The sequence below is a fragment of the Pundamilia nyererei genome, unplaced genomic scaffold (genome assembly GCF_000239375.1).
Source record: "Pundamilia nyererei isolate P.nyererei 1_Seehausen unplaced genomic scaffold, PunNye1.0 scaffold00157, whole genome shotgun sequence".
Classification (NCBI taxonomy): domain Eukaryota; kingdom Metazoa; phylum Chordata; class Actinopteri; order Cichliformes; family Cichlidae; genus Pundamilia; species Pundamilia nyererei.
The window spans coordinates 740,170-761,851 of record NW_005187558.1 but is presented as its reverse complement, the minus strand read 5'-3'; the positions used below and the strand labels follow the sequence as shown (position 1 = coordinate 761,851).

At 40.7% G+C, this 21,682-nt stretch overlaps 1 protein-coding gene across 1 annotated transcript in view; it reads left to right on the top strand.

Annotated features, from left to right (window-relative positions):
- The window catches only part of tbx15 (T-box transcription factor 15), a 31,970-nt gene extending 13,882 nt beyond the window's left edge, over positions 1-18,088 (top strand). Inside the window, exons 4-8 of the mRNA XM_005745278.1 lie at positions 3,143-3,314; positions 8,643-8,810; positions 9,060-9,124; positions 13,687-13,784; positions 16,260-18,088. Coding sequence (XP_005745335.1) covers positions 3,143-3,314; positions 8,643-8,810; positions 9,060-9,124; positions 13,687-13,784; positions 16,260-17,092 — 1,336 coding nt within the window. The 3' untranslated portion in view covers positions 17,093-18,088. The remainder of the gene's footprint in view (positions 1-3,142; positions 3,315-8,642; positions 8,811-9,059; positions 9,125-13,686; positions 13,785-16,259) is intronic.
- Positions 18,089-21,682: the final 3,594 nt, after the last annotated feature.

The following is a 21,682-nucleotide window of genomic DNA, read 5'->3' as shown; positions in this document are numbered from 1 at the left end:
CACACGTGTATGCGTACGGAGAGCTGCTGGTCTTCTCTTACAAACTCAGAAGTCAACCCTGAATGGTAACTCAATAGCAATATTTACTCTGTCAGTACAGTAACTCAATATACTGTCCGGTCTTGGCAAGTGTGTAAATATGTGTTTTTATGTGCATGCCAGCCTCTGTAAGAGTATACGTGTGATGAGCTGGACAAACACACACACACACACGTGTATGCATACAGACACATACAGACTGACAACCATTTTTTCCCTTCTTTTTTCTTGTGTGTTTTTCTATTTGTGTGTTTCAGTGTCCCAGTCTATATGACTGTGTTTGTGTGTCTGTGTGTGTGAGAGACAGAGAAAATTGAGAATTGGGCCAGGCGTTGCAGTTCAGTTTTGTCAGCTGTATGGTTTGGTGCTGGCTGAGGGACGGAGTTCCCCTCCCCTCACCCCCATCTGCCCAGTAAGAGTGTCACATAAAGTCCGGTCTTTATTGATCGTGCCGGTGCCAGATGGCAGATTTATGGAAGATGAAAGCGAGGGACTAATCAGATTTCCAGTCCTGTTTGGGGCTAAAGTTTCCTCCTTTCTTAACACGTTCTCTACTACGCTGAGCATAACCCTAAACAGCAGTCCAAACAGGAAATTACAGAAACGCCTGGCATCCTTTGTGGGTCTGCATATGCATGTGTGTTTGTGTTAAGGTCAAAAGTCAGGGCCATGTGTGGAGGTGATATTAGATAACACGGTAGTCAAATAGGGATTTCTGTTAACTGTACCAAATCTCTGCATTTAATAGCAAGCAAAGACATTTTAATAAATACCTTTTATACATGTTATATTTTAACTGATATTTACAAACGGGAAGAAGATGTATTTGTTATAAAGTTTCAGTGTGGGAGTATATATGTTATCATTCATGATAACAAACAACCAGAGAATTATTACCAACCGCTGTTTTATTCAATTTTGGTGGAGACCAAAAATGGAGCAAAAATAAGAGAAAAAAAGAAAGATGCATATTATATTATTATTACACCTGTTCAGGTCAAAACACCAGGTAAAAACATGTCATAACAGTGATCAGGAGTGGGGAGAAATCTCATGTAAACTCCTGTTTTGGTGCGTGGGAAATCCACAAAGAACGAATCCATCATAGATTAATGAATGATGAAATGGATTGGAATAATGAGTGTAAAAACCCCCCAGAATCAAATTGGCTTAATATGGCATCTCATCATGTGGTTTCTGCAAACTGTGCAGAAACATTCAGCTTCGTCATGGTTTGCTGAAAACTGGATTCCTGTGATGATTACGCTGTTTATGGTGTAACAAACAGGGGAGAGAGAGGAAGAAATACCAATGAAAACTTTGGCTTGTGTGGTTGTGGAGTGCATTAGACACGAGGCTGTTAACAAAGACCATTTGCAGATGCAGCCTGCAGTTCAGTCGGTGTCTGTGTGTGCGTCTTCACTCCTCAAGTCCAAGCCACTTAAGAAAACATATTAAGTAAGCTGAATGACTTTTTACTAGTCCAGCATTGAAAACGTTCTTGTGAGGATTTTTAAGAGTTTGTTTGCTAAAAACGCACACATCAGTGTACCCAGCACACGGGCCTTCCCAGGCTTTTCAATGCTGTGATGTGTGCGAGCTGTTGGAGTGTCATAGGCATATGTAAGGGGTCATGGCTAAATGCTCCAGCTTGTAGCAATGCAAAAACGGGACTCTCAATCCTAACTTTCTTTGGACTTAATCTTACTGGCTAAGCTTCATTCTTTTTAAACATGCAAGGCTCCTAAAAGCAAAAGTTAAAAAACAACAATGCAGCGCAAAGTGAAAAACACAAAGCTCCCAAACAGAGCACGAACCACTCCTCCTGTCTGACAAACATTTACTTACAAATGTAATATAGCATACTGACTTTAGCTCCAATATGGTGGCCAGAGGGTGTGTTTGCCAGCATTCCCAAAAACACCCCCTATATGCTTTTTCAAATGCTCACAAAGAGGCCGAGTTGGTATATTCTTTTTATTTTTTTGTCTTGGACATAAATGTGTGGTAAAACGGGGTGGTGCAGCCCTTCAAGGCAATAACAAAAGGACCAAATGAGAGTTTTGTCCATGTTTCAGGGGTGAGTGATGACTTTGGCAGAGACGCTGCAGATAAAACACTTTCAAGTGAGCGCAGGGCCAGAACTAAAAGCAAACAGCTGTGCTTCCCACTCTCTCTCCCGCACTCACTCTCAGCCTCTCTTGGCGCTTCACTCCTATCTCTCCTTCACCTTTCCGTCTGCTGATTTCATCTCCCTCATTGTGTCCGTCTCTCCCGAAGGCCGCCCGTCTCGTCTCCACGCATTTTAATTCCCCCTCATTGTTTCTTGCATTATTCCCTTGTTTTCCATCGCACTCATTCCTTTCTTTGTCCTTTCCTGTTTTTTTAATCAGCACACACAGAGTTAACTTGTGGCTTGTCATTTCTTTTTAAAATGAGGGTAAAAGTCAGTTACTTTTGTCACATTTTTTTCTTTCTCTCTCGCTTTCTTCTCCCTCTCTCCCTGCTGTTTAATGGGTGGGTCGCCCCATTGTACCCAAACTCACACACAACATCGTCAAATATTACGGCTTTGCTTAATTGAAACTATGCAGCAGAGCGTGCGACTGCATATGGAATATTTTATGTTGCGCTTGTTAGAAATTTCAAGCGCAATGAAGAAACAGCAGATGAGTTTTTTAACAGCCGGTGTTGTGGCAACGTGGCCGAGTGTTTGGAGTTTGTTTTCCAGCGAAGCGAAAAAAGAAAATCACTCCAGCTTATTTGAAATCCAAACAGGCTTTATAATAACCCCTCTAACCCTCAAATAACCTCAAATGAGTTTTCAAAACAGTGAAGTGGGGAGGGAATACTAGTCATGGACTAACTTTCTGGGGAACATGATTAAGAAATCAAAGCAGAAGAAGTCTCAGTGAAGAGACATAGAAAAAAACAAGTTTACAATAACATTTAGAGTTACTCGATTTAAGCATGCACAGGTCTTCTAGAACATGCAATGTCAAATGAAACCTTTGTATTTCTAGCATAAGCTCAGACTCATCCTCGTGTATCCGTTTGTGTGCGCCAGCGTTGCTTAAACCAGGTTTCCCACTGTGTTTTCTAGGTATGTGTACCACAGCTCCAAGTGGATGGTGGCGGGAAACGCAGACTCTCCGGTTCCTCCGCGGGTCTACATCCACCCAGATTCTTTGGCCTCAGGGGACACGTGGATGAGGCAGGTGGTCAGCTTTGACAAGCTCAAACTCACCAACAACGAGCTGGATGACCAGGGGCATGTAAGCACAAGACTTTTCTCTGCTACTAAGTTAACAACAACAAAACATCTGTTATGGCACTTTTGAGTCTGGATGTTTCATCACTTCCACTTTGATGTCTGGTCAAATCTACCCCCTCCACAATTGTAGTGTGAAATAAGCAAATTCTTCCTGTGACTGGAATTTATAACAAAGCTGATCAACTGCACATTTCTTCATGGCTGACTGATTTGTAACTTTAAAAAATACAAGTTCTACAAGTTCCTTTATTAAGATGATTTTTTTTGTATTGACTTAACAGTGAAGACACATGAAGAGTAGAACTTACTTACAAAACACTAGATCAGTCATGCTCACCTCCTCTCTTGCTAGTCCATGTGCAATAATTTCAATGTTTTCCAAATAATGTAAAGTAGTACAAGCATATTTACAACAATGCCATGAAATGAGAACTTTAAATCATGCAGTGTAAAATGTTAATGGTTTAATTTTAAGCTCACTTTCTTAAACTGCTGCTGAAGGGCCCATGTGCAACTTTAAGGCCACTGGACCCAAAGGCCAATCAAATGTGAGTAAATGGTGCTACGCAGCTAAATAATCTGAATACGAAGCAGAATATTTGTCAACACTACGTTTTTAAAATTTGCAAATAAAAGTTTTGGAATCGTCGTTTATGTTCGTCGTTATATCTTAGAACAAAATCTAGAAATATTTTAAATAAAAGATGAAGCAGCAGTGTGGATAAAACTTTGGCCCACAACGACATACAAAAACAGAGTGACCTATCTGAGCTGCATTTGGTTTAAATGTTCAAGCTGTGATTTATACACATGCACTCGGTGCACTCCTGGAGCTGTGTGGCAGCTTGTGGATGGAAATGTTTTGAAGTGTTTTCTTGAAATGAAAGTTGACACGTTTCTTTGTAGAATTTGTGCTTTCGGGACTCACAGAGCCGTGAGACTTGTTCACAATCGAACCAGATATACTGTAGTGCATTCACGCTCAGGCCGCCCCCTTTTTCGAAGGATGGGCTGCTCTGAGCTCATTTAGAGGATTAAAGTGGAAAGATATTAAAAGTTTCCTTGTTTGAATATATCACTTTCCTTTCCTTGGGGGATTTTGTTAAGGTCATTTAAATGATTGAATTTGATTTGTAGTACGCTCCAGCAGCCACATCACTGTGCTAAATTTTAAGTCTGACCACAGTCTCTCTGATTTACTGCCCTGCTTGTATCCAGTCAGTAACAGAGGTAGTTAGCTATAGTGAGCCTCTTATTGCTTCTTGGCTGCTTAAAATATGTTATCCAGCTTCATAGGTGAAATATTTAAAGCAGAAAAGCAAAAACTTCGCCCATAATTTGTCTGATTTATTGCCCTCCTTATATATAATCAGCAAGTGGCCAGCAAGCTAAAATCAGTCCTGTATTTCCACTTGATTCCTCCTCTTATGGTAGAAATGAGTTTCATGTGAACGGAATTATAATAGGTGAAAGCTGTTAGTTTAATTGTCCTCTTATGCTTAGCCCTAGCTTAAAAAAAAAAAGGCCAAATATAATACAGATAATATGAAAACTACATAAGGTTGTTTGTGTAGCAGCGCTGCTACCTATGACGTCAGCAGTCGCCAGCAGCAGACGTTGCATAAACACTGAGTGGTTTGTTGGAGTAGAGTTCGAACGTTACTTTTTTCTTATTAACACTGGTGGAGGAAACAAGTCAATCAAAAGTTAAGTTTATTCTAAATTCAGCAACCTGTTTGATGTATAAATATCAACCTGTTTGCTAACATGCTAGCCACAGCCGCCATAAAAGTCTGTCATCTCGAGTCTGCATGAACTCCATGTGCTTTTAGAAGCTAAAGGAGAGCTGGTGCTAAGAGAGGAAGGATGACACAGTGCCTGTCTGAGAGATCAGAGTTTCTGTTGCTACAAATCAACTTTGTTACTGAGAAAAAAGATCATACAGTTTTTATAGAAGCCTTGTAGTGACACCGCCATGACAGAGATGTCTCCTGCTCTGTGACAAAATGGCGGGTTCCACATTTGTGCAGCGCACTGCGTGGGCACGGCAGGTTGCTGCTCTGCAGATGATCACATCAGCTCAGTGGTGACAAAAGTAACAACATCTGGGCGTCAGCGCGCAACGATTCGCTTGCAGGGCTTCTTCAGAGTGACGGGAGGTTGTCTTTCCTTTCCTGCTGCTCGGCTTTAGGGTCTTTGTTTCCCTGGAGGGTCTTTAGAGGCCAAAGAAAATTAATTTCGGAGCTTCCTGTGTGGGAAACCTCACCACGTCTCACTCATCCTCCTGACTTGTGGTGTCGTGAAATGTCTGCCTCATCACAAACAGAAACCATACGTGTCATGAATCATCAGGTGTCACAACAGAAGCAGTCTGTGAGCAAAATCAATATTTTTGCACGTCTCTCCGAGCGCATTATCAGAGCAGCGTTGCCATTTTACAATAAAAACTTGATCCATTCACAGCACTTGTCAGCAGATATGAGGTGATCTCACCTGTGTAAAGCTAAACAATCAAAAATCTGAATTAAAAGTAAAGCGCAGACAGCGCTGGAAGTCCACCTCGAGATATTTAGAGACAGGGGTTAAATATGGAGCACATATACAAAACATTATCAGCTTAAACAACATGATTTATTGTTTACTGTATGACTTTAGATACTCTTTTAACCTGCAGCGCTCCGTCATTCATTAAGGATAAACTTCATCCCATCATTCTGTTTTGGTCGAGTATGAAAGAAATGCCCAGGTTGCTCAATTCAAAATAACACAGCAATAATATAAAAACACATTAACTTAATCATGTCATTAACTTTAATTGTTTTTCATATTATGTTGTTTATTTTTTGTAAATTATTATTTTACAATGAATTTCTTTATGTTAACATAACCGTAAAATAAATGACATGGAATAAAATGGACAAGAATTTCTTGTGGAATTTAAAATAATCTAAAGTGACATCAAATCCAGCAGGAACTTATACTCCACCAGTAACTGTGCTCCACTATATATACTTTAAATAATCTAAGCTTATAAAAGTTTATTTTATGCATTCATACAGTTTCGTGCTATCTTGATGATGATTATGTTGAAAAATAAAGTTAAAAATAAGTTCACAATATAATATTCTTTATAATATAAATCATTTACATAATAATGCTATTCTATAGAAAATCTGAACATAAAAATATTAGCAGTAATGATATCACCAAATTACTGTAACTTTTTGTTTTGCCTTTTTTTATTTGGCAAACTAATTACATTTTTTTAAAGTGTGTGTTGTTTGAGTTGGTAAGAGATTACAAACAAGTACACTTTTTAAACTATGTTATTGTACGTGCATTACTAATGGATTTACATTTTATTTGTATTTTTAAACTGCAGTTATTATCAACATGCAATTAATTTGCAAGTATTTTTGCAAGACTGTTGAATGTTAGTCAAAGCAACAGTGTAACTGTTTTATATCAAGATTGCACTTTGCTTTTTTTGCTTTTATTTTTCAAATGCGGTGAAAACTCTCTGTCCAGCAGTTTTGTGTCATTTGCACACGGGGGAAACCGTGCCGCAAGCTAAAAGCTTCTCTTACCTCAGTGCCTGCATGGACTCATTACCCTCAGTCTGCATTCTTATAGCTTCAAATCTGCCTCATGCTGTCCCTCTCTCACTGTTCTATGGGAAAACCTAATAAAATGCTAAAGCAGACTCGACTAGCCAAAACATTTTTTGTTACTTCTGTTTTGTTCTTTGTTAATGATCCATTGCATGGTAACGTATCAATGCTGCTGTGTGAAACCGTTCAAAATGCCACAGAAGATGTTTCTACAGTCTGCTTTGAGGCCTTTGCCTCTTTTTCTTTTATACTGAGTAAAAGACCTTCCAGAGACACAGCTGACTCATATACAGTCAGTGAATCCTCGACCGTTTTCACAGCTGAAATCACAGGCTTGCTTTGATTACTAATTGTTTATGGTCATTAAAGTGTTTTAACTATGTTTTTAAAAAAATCTATTAAAGCCAAATGTGCCTTAGACATTGAACGGGATCTAACTTGGTGGACATGCACGCGACATCTGTTATGTGCATGTGTTGGTGTCCCTGGTGTGAATGTCCAGATTATTTTCAAAGGGGGTCCAAAGAACGTCATTACCTACCACGGAAATGAAAACACCACTTATTAAATAATTGTATTTGAGCGTGAACAACTGTCAGCTGATGTCCTCTGGCTGCTCCTTGAGTCATTTGTTCTGAGTTCAGCGAGTCAAAGTGTGACTTTGACCCACAAGATAGTTGTTTCATTATTTTAACTTTTTTTTTCTCTTTTTGATAATTTACATTTTATTTAAAGTCTGTAAATAAACTGAAAATACGACTGGATTTTGCTTGAGCGCTTATGGCTGGGGTGGCAGACAATACGAATTGAAACTTGTTTGATTTGATTTGAACATTAAAATCTCCAAGATCAATTTTTTTTTCACAGCTCTGTTTTATCAATTGAAACAAACGTAGTCTGAAAACAACCCACAAAATGTGAAAGTATTTTTTCCATGGTGCAAAACTTATGCCTGGACGTGCTGCCTGGAGACCGTTCCTCTGACCACCCGGGTAAAGATACACCACAGCACCCGCCCACGCAGTTTGATTGGCAGGTCATCACTGGGCAGAGCATGCCAAAACACCACAAAAATGAATACCGAGCAACACAGATGGAGACATGTCTTTAAAATGAGGATTGCAGATCAGCACATGCGTCTCCACGCAGATGCCCAGTCATGATTCGTGTGCGTGTAGTGTGTGTGATTTGAGGTCTGGAACACTGAATGTAATGTTTTTGATATTCAGAGGTGTTTTCCCCCTGCGGCTCTAGTTTGAAATGACCCCCTCTGTTGTAACAGAGTGCTGAGGTGGTGGGGGGGTTGTGGGTGTTTGGCTCTGGGGAGGTTTTCTCACTCTCAGATTAATCAGGAGCAGACTGAAAGCCTGAGGCGAGGTTGGGGCCGACACTGTCTGACGCCTCCGCTCTGCTGTGAAATAATGTGAAATAATCCTCAAGCCAGCGTCACTGCAGTGAGAACTTTGTTTCCGCTTAATGTCACGTAGCCCTGGTCGGGAATCAGTGCAGCTAATTGATGTTTACAAGAAAGCGTTTTTTTAGGACGGAGGTTTTATGTTGTATTTTGAGTGTTTTGTACATTTCAAGGCACCTATAACGCATTCACACACAGATTTGTAACTACCGAGATCATCCTTCACAGATTACGCACATTTTGTGCGTACATTCACACAAAATGACTGACTGCACTTCACTCTCTTCTTTTCTCATATTTACAGATCATCCTCCACTCCATGCACAAGTATCAGCCTCGTGTTCATGTCATCAGGAAGGACTTCAGCAGTGAACTGTCTCCAAACAAACCAGTGCCCAGCGGGGAAGGAGTTAAGACCTTCAGCTTCCCTGAGACAGTCTTTACCACAGTCACTGCTTATCAGAACCAGCAGGTATTCAGCTCTGACTTTATCACCATAGTAAAAACTGATTACAGGATATTACTTTAAAACAAAAAAAGAAATCAGACGTAATTTCAGAAGTGCTCTGAAATTACTCATCTCTGAAAAGCTTAAAAAAATCCCTTTATATAATCTGCTTTCTTAAAAATCCTCACAGTTTATAGCGATGGCATTTTCTACTCAAGCATTTTTGAAAGTTTATAAATAAAATGTCTCTTTCTATGTTGTCCTTTTCTGCAGATTACCAGACTAAAGATTGACCGCAACCCATTTGCCAAAGGTTTCAGAGACTCTGGAAGAAACAGGTACATTGTTACAACATCATCCAGGCAATACACCCTCCTTAGGTGTCTTCAGTGCTTTGTCTCTGTTATCAGCCAAAGCAGTTATACTGAGTCTTAGCTGACACATGCAAAGAGATAAATAACAACCATGTGATTCAGATTCTCCAATCAATCTAACCTCTATGTTGTTAGACTCTATGGGGGGTAAACAAAGAACCTCATGCTAATTGTTGCACTGTGTGACCTTTATTGTGGAAATAATCCTCTGAAGATAGCACACATGCAGCTGTTGCCCAGATCTGCAGTACAGACAGACACACTGATGCACAAGCGAGAGAAAACAACGTTTGCTCTCTTTTGCTTTCATTGTTTCATTCCTCTGATTTTCAGGTCTTAAACTAATAACCTGTACGTGCATAAACAGGTTGAAGCTGGAAATCAATGTCAAACGCTGTCAAAACACTGAACAGATACTGATGTATGTATTTATTATGTATTTATTTATTTCCACTTTTTGATTTTATTAAGACTTAAAGCTAGGAGTTGTTTCTGCTTTGAAAGGTGTTGTGACAAAGGGTTGTAGCTAATGCCCGGTTATATCAATACTGATTCAAGTAAAGGCCCACCTATGTTTGTGTTGTTGGTGCCTTTCCAACAAATAATATTACTTGCCGGGATGTATAGACTGTCCAAGAAGTTTGTACTTAATCTTTGAGTAAATTTGAGTATTTTACTAGTCTGTTGCTTGGAACTGATATATGGTACCTGTGCGGCTTATTAACTGAGCTTAGCGGTAAACCTGCCTCTCCATCACCTCGTCCAAATATTGTTACTTCTGGCTCAATCACTAGTGGGTGCATGTTGCTGGTCCTAGAATATGGTTTGCTGCACTGTGACTAGCTAATGAACAAGTATCCATACATCTTTAATCTTAACTGTAAATATTTGCTTGTCTCTGACATCTGCTGTGAGCTGATTATTAGTTTTTCCACATTTTGTCAAAGGTACCAAGTTTTCAGCTCTTACGGTCACCTTTAGCTTCAAAGTGAGCTGATTGTTTTTATTTTAGACATTTAGCTCCATAAAACCCCTAAAATTTCATCACTCACTTAAGACCTGCTTCAGACTGAAATAAAGCCATAAAATGTGATTGGAACAACGGCTACATGTAACTAAATTTAGGCCAGTTTAACCTAGACGTCTAGACATGCTTTGACCTGAAAATCACCATATCCGTGCTTACGGGAATATTAACACTGTCTGTACTCGTGTTTTCTTTCTTTTTTAATCATGCCCACATTCCCACACGACCTATGAAGCAGTGAAGCCGGCCATTTAGTCGCTATAAATCACAACCAGAATTCCGCGAGATATGTTTGCGCTCCTCTTCCTGACACAAATCCAAACAAAAGGCAAATGAAACACAATACAAAAATGGTTTGACTCTTATTGTCGCACGGTAAAAGGTTGCACTGGGACATGTTGCCATTACTGTCTTGTTACTGTGTGATGTTAGCCAGAGACAGCAGTCTGACTCTGCACTGTGGAAGACTTACTTCTACTTACTTTTCAAGCTAACTAATAACATTATTGATTATGTTGGATTTTATCCTGATGCTTTCTTAGATGTTCTACATCACTGTTTACCTCTCCTTCAGCCTCTATCCCCCTCCTCTCGTCTCCTCCCCTCTTTTCTCTTGATTCGCCTTGTTGCACCCAGTCACTGAATCATCCTATATCTATAACATAGTGGAGGAGAGGAGGAAAGAGAAGGGGTCTCCACACATGAAAGCAGCCCCCTCATCTGGTCCGCATTATTGGCGCACAGATATTTGAGACATCTTTTTTCGTTTTTCAGACAATAGACCGTTTGATTTATGAACTGGCATTAGAATTTCATTGCAGAAAAGCTACAGATGAAAAGATAACAGAGCACAAGAGATTTGTCTTTAGAGAGAGAAAATGAATTGATCCTCACGTACTGCTCAGGATTCCTTCCCTTCACGCCCGTCTGGGATTTGTTTTGGTTCAGATTTGGCCAGGACACACTGAGATTTCAGACTGCTTCTGTTACCTTAAAAGCCCTCTCTCAGTCATTCTGAATTTCATGCTTTGTGTCGGAGCTGATTTCTTTTTTTTTATTGCGTCATTCATGAATATTGTTAGCGAGCTGCAGCTCTGACCTTTGACCTTCATGCTGCTGTTTCAGAATAATTATGGTGATTTGGGAGTTTGGTCACACAGGATGAAGTTATTAGCTCAATATGAAATGTAACTGTAGATACGGCGTGTTTCCAGCTCACAGTCAGGTCTGATTTTTAATCAAGAAAAAAACTGCAAATATTCAGTTCAATCAAACATAAACGTCTGATTATAATTACACTTTGGCAAATCTTGAATTATGAAGGTCAACCCAGTATTAGGGCATAAATGCAATAAATGATCATATATCATCATCATGATTATTATTATTATTATTAACTGCAACATTGCTAATACAAGAGATAAGGCCAAGGGCAGATGCTTCTGCATCCGCTGAATTATTTTCACAAGATTTCTCAACATTTTGATGATCAAATGATGATAAACGAAACCACAATTAGCAAAAACTGGTTAAAAATAATTAACCTCATGCTAATGAAATTAGCATGAGTCAAAAGTTTGTCTATCAAGGAAAAATCCTACAACACGACCACCTCTGACTAACATTATCATCGATTTGGATGCAGTTTCCGATGTGGCAGTGATTGGATGCTGGCATCAGCATCAGGTGCAGCTTGTTAGGTTAGTGGCTCCTGTGAGCAGTCAGTGGATGTTGTCTGAAGCAAATGCCGATGTGTGTTGGCAAAGCCAAGAAATTCCAGCTGCACGGACAGATCAGGCGGAGTCGTTCGTAATTTTATTATGTGCACATGCATCCTTGGTGGCTAATGTGTCAGATTAGGGTTAGAAAGGTCAACAGGTGAGACAGACGAGATAAAAGCAATTAACATTTCCTGTGCTTAGCCTGAACAAGTCACAATTATCTGTAATGAGTAACGACAGTCGTTTAGTCCACATCTTTCTTGTCACCTTGTGTTAAACACTAGATAGGAAGGAAAATCAAGGTAATTTCCAGTGAAACCAAACCTTGCTCGCCCCCTAATAAAATACTAACCCTCTCTTGATTTGCCTTCTCTGCAGCCAGGTTGAGCAAAATGTAAAAGTGCTGCAGCTGCAACTGAAAGCAGTGGAAACAGGCAGCTGCGCACATAAAAGCAGGTGTGACATATTTTGTTATTATTGCCACGCGCGTCTTTTAAACGTTACTCAGCTTCTATTAGTATCGGATATGGGTGACATAAACAGTTATAAAAAATACCTAAGGTACTTTCTTTGGGTTTTTAAGCTGTAAAATGAACGTGCAGCTCATTTGCTGTGAAGCATTACCAACCGATTCCATATTCAGGGGAAATTCCAAATTAATAGAAAGGCCAAACTTGCACTGCTAATTCTCAAATTAAGCACCATCTTGTTTTCCTTTTTCTGAGTTTCTTGTTGAATCTTAATGCGGTCCTCTCTCAGCCTTACGATTATGGGGGTGTCGTCAGTTGTCTGGTGACCAGGCTTTATGGCCCGGTGGAGGGATACAGCTCATTTGTTGGGTTTTGGTCCCGCGGCAGCAGTGCAACTGTATGAATGAGTGCAGTGATGATGAGGGCTGGGCTGATTAGCATGGCGCACTAACGAGCTGCCACAGCCAGGGAGCTGGTGGCCCTAAAATAACACAGGGAGCAGAGCGGACGCTGCTTTGCCTGGGCCAGAGCCGAGTGCCATGTGGGGAAGTAAATCAAGCAGGAAGGAGAACCATGTACAGATTCAGGATGAAATGTCACCTCAGATTTATATGCACACTAAAATTCTGCTCCTTTTTAATGGCCCCAGTTTCCTCCTAGCTGGACTCTGGTTTATCCCACCTCTCTCTCCATCTACATTATATATCTCAAACCCACCCCAGCTCCCGATGTTTCTAGCTGTCTCACTGACATGTAGAATATCACTGCCCATTTTTCTTTCATTGATGTTTTCAGTATATTTAGATTCTCCCTCTATGTACTCGTCAAGTCACAGTTTATTAATTCTATTAACAGAAACGAGTAAATTCCTTATTTAACTCTATTAAAAGTACAGTTTTAAAATAAAGTTAAGTATTAAAAAGGCTGATTTTGGTGCAAGAGTGAAGAAAGAAATATGAATACTTTCCCCAAACTTTGGTTATTGTTCTCATTAAGCGTTTCAGTGTTCATTTCAAACATTTAAATGTCTATAGTAACAATCAAAGCTCATAATTATCTAAAATCAGGCTCCTAGAACTTTAAATACAACGGTGAGCCTGATCAAGGCTTCAAACTTTAGGCTTAAAAAAAAAGAGATACATGCTTAAAATCAGTGATTAATCTATGACTGATAATATTATTTTCTCTGTCCTAGCAGCAGCTTTTATTGTAAACTTCATTTAAAAAAAATACTTGCCTCTTGTTTTCATTTCTTTTTTTGTGTTTGTGTGTGTGCGTCCTAAAATTGGTTTTGCATGTCTCTGTCAGGACTGGCCTTGAGGCGATCATGGAAACATATGCTTTCTGGAGACCTCCAGTGAGGACACTCACATTTGAAGACTTTACAAATATGCAGAAACAGCAAGGTATGTAAATAAATATATTTGTGCAGTCCTTCTCATCTGTCTTAAAGGAACAAATTTACCTTAACTTTGTGATATTAAAAAAAGTATTACAGTAGAATAATGTAAGGCAAAAAAACCCCAACCTACTAATAAACTACTGACTGTGAAACTGTATCATATCGCTTCCTTTTACAATATGCTATATTCAGTCGGTATTTTAAACCTTTAGATCTTCTTTTCTATGTGTTGAAAAACACACCACACAATTATAAGTTTCCGTATTATAAAGCCTTTTCTCAGTTTTTGACCAATAAATCAGTAAGTAAACTTTGAAGACTTTGATGGGTATCAACCAGATTTTAATGGATTCTTAAAATGACCCCACTTTACACCCCTACAAATTTTGGCATAACTTTTTGAACTATTGTGTTTACAGACAGAATGACACGCGTGCAAACGCTAACAAACACATAACCTACTTGGCAGGGGTAATGAAATGCAAAATGATGTTAAAGTCACATTTATGGTTAAGAAACACACACACACACACACACACACACACACACCATAATAAGTTTATGAATGACTGTCAGTACATCAAGGATCGCTGTATCATGATACCATCATTGTCACGGGCGACTTGTTGTACGAGTATTGTAATTATGAATTAGTTTGTGTTTTCAGATAAAACCTGTAAACTGAAACCAAACATGAAACGATCACTGACTGGGACATTTTTACTTTCGGGGTTTTTTTTGTGATTTTAAATGTATTTGGTTTAAAATTGGATTTTCATAACTGAAACGTCACATCATCTTTTTTTTTAGGGCTCATTACAATGTAGTGTAATACATTACTGCACAGTTACCTAGAGTTGTGTGCAGTGGTACTTACCATGACCTTGGCGCATTGGTGTCCCAGTGTGAACTCTCCATGTGCATATTTTCCCTCCATATATCAGCTGTGGTTGTCCTTCATCTGAGCTTGGCCATACACTGCTCCTCTGGCAGGTCTGCCTGCGTCTGCTGAACTTTTCACATCACGCGTAGCCGTTGCAAATAAAATCGTTAAACAAACCCTGTGGCTTTTGGACGGCTCCACGACAAGAGTCAGCGTCACTTGGGCCACCTCCCTTTGTCTCAGCTCCAGAGTCGACAACCAGGAACGAGTCATGGCTCATATCAAGGGCCTCGCCGCTTTCAAGCAACTCTAAAGCAACGCTGACCTGATCCATGTTACCCTCGGAGGTCAGCATGACGTGATGCTCCATGTTTTGTCAGAGCGGGCTGACACGTGTTTGTTATCTTTAAACTTCTCCGCAGTGATTAAGATTTAATTAAAGTCCTTGCTCTGTCAATGAACCCTGTATCATCTCATAAAGACTCTGTGTTGTGTGCATGTGCACTCTGTGGTAACTGTAAGGAAATGTGTAGCTTTGCTCTTATGGCACCAGACACCCTTTTCCCTTTCAAAGCAATCAAGCATTCTCCCTCGGCACTGAAGCCCCCCGAACCCGTCTATCCAGAGGAAAACATGACATCACTTAACTATCGTTCTCTCTTTCCGAAATATATCTACCTTGCCCCCCTTTTCTTTTCTCTCCCTCCTCATAAGCTCCCCCCTTCATCTCCTTGAGCTGAGCAGAGCGCTGCGGCGATATTATCGAAGGCATATGGTGCAAAGAAGAGCCCGAGCCAAGCGAGTCCTGGATTATTTAGTTATGCGTCCTCCTCATTCCGGTTTCAAACTGAATTTTAGGACAGCAGCATGAATGTGAGCCAAGTTCTTATTAACACAAAAGTATGTGATTAATACCTCACAGCTTTCACATCTCTCTGAAAGGCTTGGCCTGAGGATCTTACTTGTGCCACCAAACTTATATGCATGTATTATATGTGGGGTGACACGAATCTCCTCAGAACAGAATATTTAATGCGGCGTGTTTTACAAAACAGTTCGTGATCGTGTATACAGAGTACGGCTGCAGTTGGTCTGAGAACAGGGGTTTGACAAAGCCCATTTGGATCAACTGACTGAGTTTGCATAACAACACACAATCTCATGGGAACTTCAGTTTGAAGCCTCTAGTTCTTCAGTCTAGTGCAGGGGTGGGCAATCTCAGTCCACGAGGGCCGGTGTCTCTGCAGGCTTTAGATGTGTCCTCGAACCAACACAGCTGATTTAAATGGCTAAATTAGCTCCTCAACATGTCCTGAAGTTCTCCAGAGGCCTGGTAACGAACTAATCATGTGATTCAGGTGTGTTGACCCAAGGTGAGATCTAAAACCTGCAAAGAAACATAAGCAAAAGTTGAATGCAACAGAAACCGAGACACAGTCACAGTGTGGCCATGCCCTATAGGGATACCCTGCTTTATCGCTTTTTAATGCAGGTTTAAGGCCATTTGGAGAAGCCTTTTGAGGCATTACAGTTTCTGGTACTCCCACATTGGCTTTTGTATAGTTCACTCATTCTCTCTGTATTTCTGTTTTGCAGGGGGCAGCACAGGCACTTCTCCTACCACCTCCAGCACAGGAACTCCATCTCCCTCTAGTGCAGCACACCTCCTTTCTCCCTCCTGCTCCCCTCCAACCTTTCACTTGGCCCCTAACACCTTCAATGTGGGCTGTAGGGAAAGTCAGCTTTGCAACCTGGGCCTGTCGGAGTACCCTGCCTGTGCTCGCAGCAACATGGCGGCCCTACAGGGATATGGCGGCCTGGCTGAAAGTTCATATGGACGCCTCCAGGCTGCAGGGAGTGCTGTGGCGTCTGGTCAGCCCTCTGAATCCTTTTTGCCACAGAGGACTTCCTCTTTGATTGCTGCCGGCATGCAGGGTAGCACTCACGCTTCCCTGACTGGCAGCGGCAGTGGCGGCGGCGGCGGGGGCAAAATGGATGGCTATAGCGGTCAGCTCGGCTCATTCCCAGCCTCTCAGCTTCAGTACGTGATGCAAACCGGGGGAAGCTCCAGCTCAGCCTCGTCCTCTTCATCCGGATCCGCCCCTTCCTCTGCCCACATGTTTGGTGGAAGCCACCACCACGTGCAGCAGGGCTCCTACAACGCTTTCTCCCTCCACAACCCTTACAATTTGTACGGATATAACTTCCCCACTTCTCCTCGCCTGGCCGCCAGCCCCGAGAAACCCCAGGGTGGTTTGCTCTGCTCCTCCACTCCTGCAGGGGCATTCGCCGAGCGCCAGTACTTGTCCAACGGAAGCATGGACACCATGCACATGATCGGCAACACCACCGGTGGCCAGCAAAGCAGCAGCTCTTGTGACGGACGTCAGTATGGCTCCTCGTCTCAGATGTCCATGCACATGGTGTAGGAACTCAGACCCAACCTTGCAGGGCGCCACGTTTTTAATGTCTTCAATATGAAAAGTAAATCTACGAACCTGGTTTGGTGTTAAGTTTGAACCAGTGTTTTCACATGAAGGATAGATATACTGAGGTACAAAGGAAGCTTTCAGAAAAAGGATGTCCTCTCAACATTTTGTTTTTAAAGATACTTACAGTAGAAGACAAAAATATTATTTAATTATCTTTGTATTAATGAAGGACGGCAACTTGACAGCAATGAAACAACAACCTCATTCAGATCAGTGTTATAAGAAGTGGCAGTGTACTTACTCTGGTACAGAGGGGATTATCAGTTGTGAGTGTCATTGTGCAATAGAAGCAACAGGTTCTTCAAAATGACTTGATTCTTTGGGGACTCAAATGTCATCTGCTCTTCCTGCCATTCTGTAACCAAAGAACCTTCTATGTGATACAGAGGGCTTTTACTTCACTCGGCACTTGTGCCATATTAGCTTGGGAATGCCAAAGTGTCAGTGGTTGCTGACAAAATCCGCAGTTTTTGGCTGGAATGAAATAGACAACTGGACCGGATCACCGAATGACTCTGCTCCTCGTACATGCAGGAGAGAAACTGGTGCATGCTGTGGCAGATGGTGGAAACACACAAATCTGGTAATTGTTGCAAGAGTTCACTGAGGAACTTTTGCTTCATCCTGAAAATGCCAGCATATATGCACATTAGAAATCAGGACTTCACCACGCAACTCAACCTTTTCTCCTCTAAGACTGGATTGGTTATTTTTTGAGTGGATTCTGTTTTAAATATATATATAAATATATGTATAAGATGGCGAATGCAATCAATAACATAAGCTTAAAAAGTTGTTGTGTGACAAAAAGTAAGCAATAGCAGCACAGAGTAAAGTATGTTGTGACGTGTATTACAGATGTGTATTTAAGTGCTGAACAGTATAGCAATTTTACAGGACAATCTGTTATTAAAATGTGTGAAAAAGGGGAAATAGCAAAGTAATTCTTTTTTTTGTGAAACATTTTAAAAAAATGTAAATACAAGTGCCAAGCACCTAAAAAACAAACAAACAAACAAAAAAAGAAACCATCAATAAACGTTTTAATTCATTTACATGGGTTGGATTTCTTCCCTCTCTGTGAACAGTACAGGCAATTATTCTGGAAAATTAAGAACATACGACATTTTCTAATTCAGATGAAAAAAATGCGTCTTTGTTAGTAACATATAGACTGTATATAAGGACTTGACAAGGTTCCTAGTTTGAATCCCAGCTGAACCCTTTCTGTGTGGAGTTTGCATGCTCTTTCTCTTCTCTGTGAGATTCCTGTGGATACTCCAGCTTTTCTCAAAAGTGCAAAGACGTGCATGTTTTAAAGAGACCACAGCTTTGAGGTAGATACAATCCTGTAAATATATATAATAAAGCACTGTACAGTTAAAATGTAACTTAAACTTTAAGTGATCACTAAATGCAAGCACGTTGCATTACATGAATTCACTTATTCGTTTGCGCGTTAAAGCCTTAATTTGAGCATTTTGGCTGTTGACAACTTGTGTTTTCAGTGCAGGATGTGAGAATATTTAAAGGAGAAGCAGAGTGTTAAATGATCATATTACGCTAACATGCTTGATTGTGAAGTGCTTCCAGAGACTGGACTGGATTTGACCGACACTGATACCTTTTAAACGGTTGAATGTGGTTCCACGGTGGTCCTACAGACAAGTGTCCTTTTTCATGAGGTGTTTTTGATCTTTCACATTTTTTTCTCATTAAATTTGCTGTAGTTAGTGCAGTAAGTAACATCCTTATAAAGTGCAACAATCTATCTCACTTCTTAGATAGAACAAATGTCTAAGACTGTGACTCTTGAGTACAAAGCACTGCATAGCAGGCCATACTATTTGTTAGATTACATAAAAAAGGCTTTAAAAGTCACCTACAGCACAAATGCAAATGGGAGGTCCAGTTTAGTGACCTGAATTAGCAGATGGTTGTAGTTATATGGACAAAAAGATGCATAATGTTAAGCCTTAATACAACTTCCCCCTTTCCACCCCAACCGACCCGCACACCCACCTACAGCTGGCTACAGACCAAGCGCCTGTTTTGTGCCAAGCTGTAAACATAGTTATTCTATAAAATGGAAATCTATCTGGATCGGCCTGTTTTACAGCCTCAAGTGGCCATTTGAACAACTGTAACTTTTAGCTCTTTCACAGCGTTTTGGCTTAATTTGGTGGTTCCCGCTTGGTCATACGCCTCAAACTCAGAGGAAACAGGAGTTGCGCATAAGCAAAACAAATTAGACTGTTTAAAGTAGGTAATCAACAGAATAATGATGCTTTTACTCACCACATGTTCTGTATTTCACAGCTATATACTGATTAACTCTTGGAAATGACTGATAAATATCATCTAAGAAGCATGCCATTTTGAATGGAGCTTGACATTCTATCTACGAGAGCTGATTTGCCAGTCGCAGCCGCTTGGCCACAATAGCAACAAATGGCGTGATTATTAATCACGCAAGAGAGTGTTCTCTGCTTATAAAACACACACATCTGCTCCGCTCCACATCACAGGCACGGGCTTCAAACGCTGACGCAATGCATCGATCATAAACCAAAACTGGGAGAAAAAGACCCCAAGAAAAAGACGATTTTTCTCCCTGCTGGTTCTGTTTATTATGAGAATGAAGAATAAAGCTCTTGTGCCAACTGCACTCAGCTGCACTACTCCTGTTGTGCTTGTTGCACAAAAATATGGCACCTGTTTAAAGAGACAGAAAAATCCCCTTGTAATCATTTGAACCTCCAAGCGAAGGAAAATATTCAGCTTTTAGGATCGTTCCTACTGCAGCCTTGTGGTTCTTCTCTTGTTATACAGACGCAGATTCCAGCGATTTAGCCGGGGCCAATCAGCATCTATTACACGGATGTCTTCTGAACGGCTCTCCCCAATCACTTCCTATCACGAGTACAGCTCCAGCCATGAAATATCATATCTGAACCATCATCGGAAAATGAAGGGGGTAAAGGACCGTGGAGACAGCGACCCACTATTGGAAACACCTGTTTTTCCAAGCATGACTTCAAATAATGAGCAGGGTGATGTACCGGAGAGAAGCGTATGATTTCATAATTTGGCATCGCTCCATCTATCTGGACATTATTTCCAATAATTATTCACATTATTTGTCTGATATGCGCCCCATCTCCTGTTCCAGCAACATTCAAAATCACCCTGTTACCCACCCCCCCACCCGTCTTCACCGCAAATCTACCTCAGGGCCTGTTAAATAGGAGATGTATTGGTAAAGAGGAGCAGTGCACATGGCTCTACAGAGAGGCGGCATGACATAATGCACAGCAGGTCTGTTTTTATACCGTAAACTATCCATCAGGTCCTTAAGTGGAAAAGAATGGCAAGAGGCTTGAGTAACAGCCACTCGCTGCCTTTCATCGTGGCGTCTTTCATTAGAAACAAAATATGGAACTCACTGATTGATTAATGGCGGAGCGTGGCCGACTCGCCGTAAAACATGAAACTGTACGACTTGGAGATACGGAACTGGAGCTTTTTTAACGAGGTCCTCTGACAGGGATGCTGCTTTGAGCCTGCTTTGACTGACAGCACGCTGACTGAAAGATATTCCATAATCCCCACATCTCAGCCATTGATCTTTCCCTCCCGACACATTTCAGAAATTTTAAAAGACTCAGAAATTGCTCTCTGGGGATTTCTACTGGACGCGAGTCCAGTTGAGGGGGGAGCTGTGACCATGTGCCAAAGTGAGGAAAAACACTGCTTTAATTTCAGAGAACCCTGAGCCTGGTTTTGACATGACAGAGTGTGAGTTTATATCGGACACTTCAATCAGTAAATCCTGGTAAACTATTGCCCTCTTGTGTTTATTCCTCTCTTATGCTTGAGATTCCTTGGCCTGACTCATCTTCACAGTAAATTATTGCTGACAGGAGACGCAGACCCACTTTTCTGAGGTGTTACAGTGGGCCTGACATGTGTATTGGAACACTAAATCATTGTTCTTCTGCAAAGGGCTCTCACATACCTTGGGCCGTCTTACACCAGCATTCTTTTCTCCTTCAAGGAACATCTTGAAGCTATTTTAGGATTGATAAAGTCATGATGCAGATGTCAAGCATTAAAAAAAGAAACATAACAGGTTCTGGCAATGAGGCTAAAGTCTGTACAGCCACAGGAGTACAGATCTCTGAAACAACCCTGTGCTTGTTTGTGTGTCTGTCTATAGAATGAAACAAAGGGAACATGTAGAAGAGGAAGTAAATATAAAGTCTTCACATTTATTTCAGCACTGCTGGATGTCTCTGTAGCTTACAAAGATTAAATAACAGCCAACTGCACTTTACATCTGTGAAAAGTGCAATAAAAATAAATTTTACTTACAAATTAGGAAAAGAGGGGGTTTAAGGAGCTATTTTCATAGTGAAAACTATGTGATGTGTTTGGATTTTGCCAAATGTCACACTTATGATTACTGGTTGCACCTATCCGAAGGACATTGTTCCTGAAGTCTTGTTTGTTCTAATGCAACTTTGC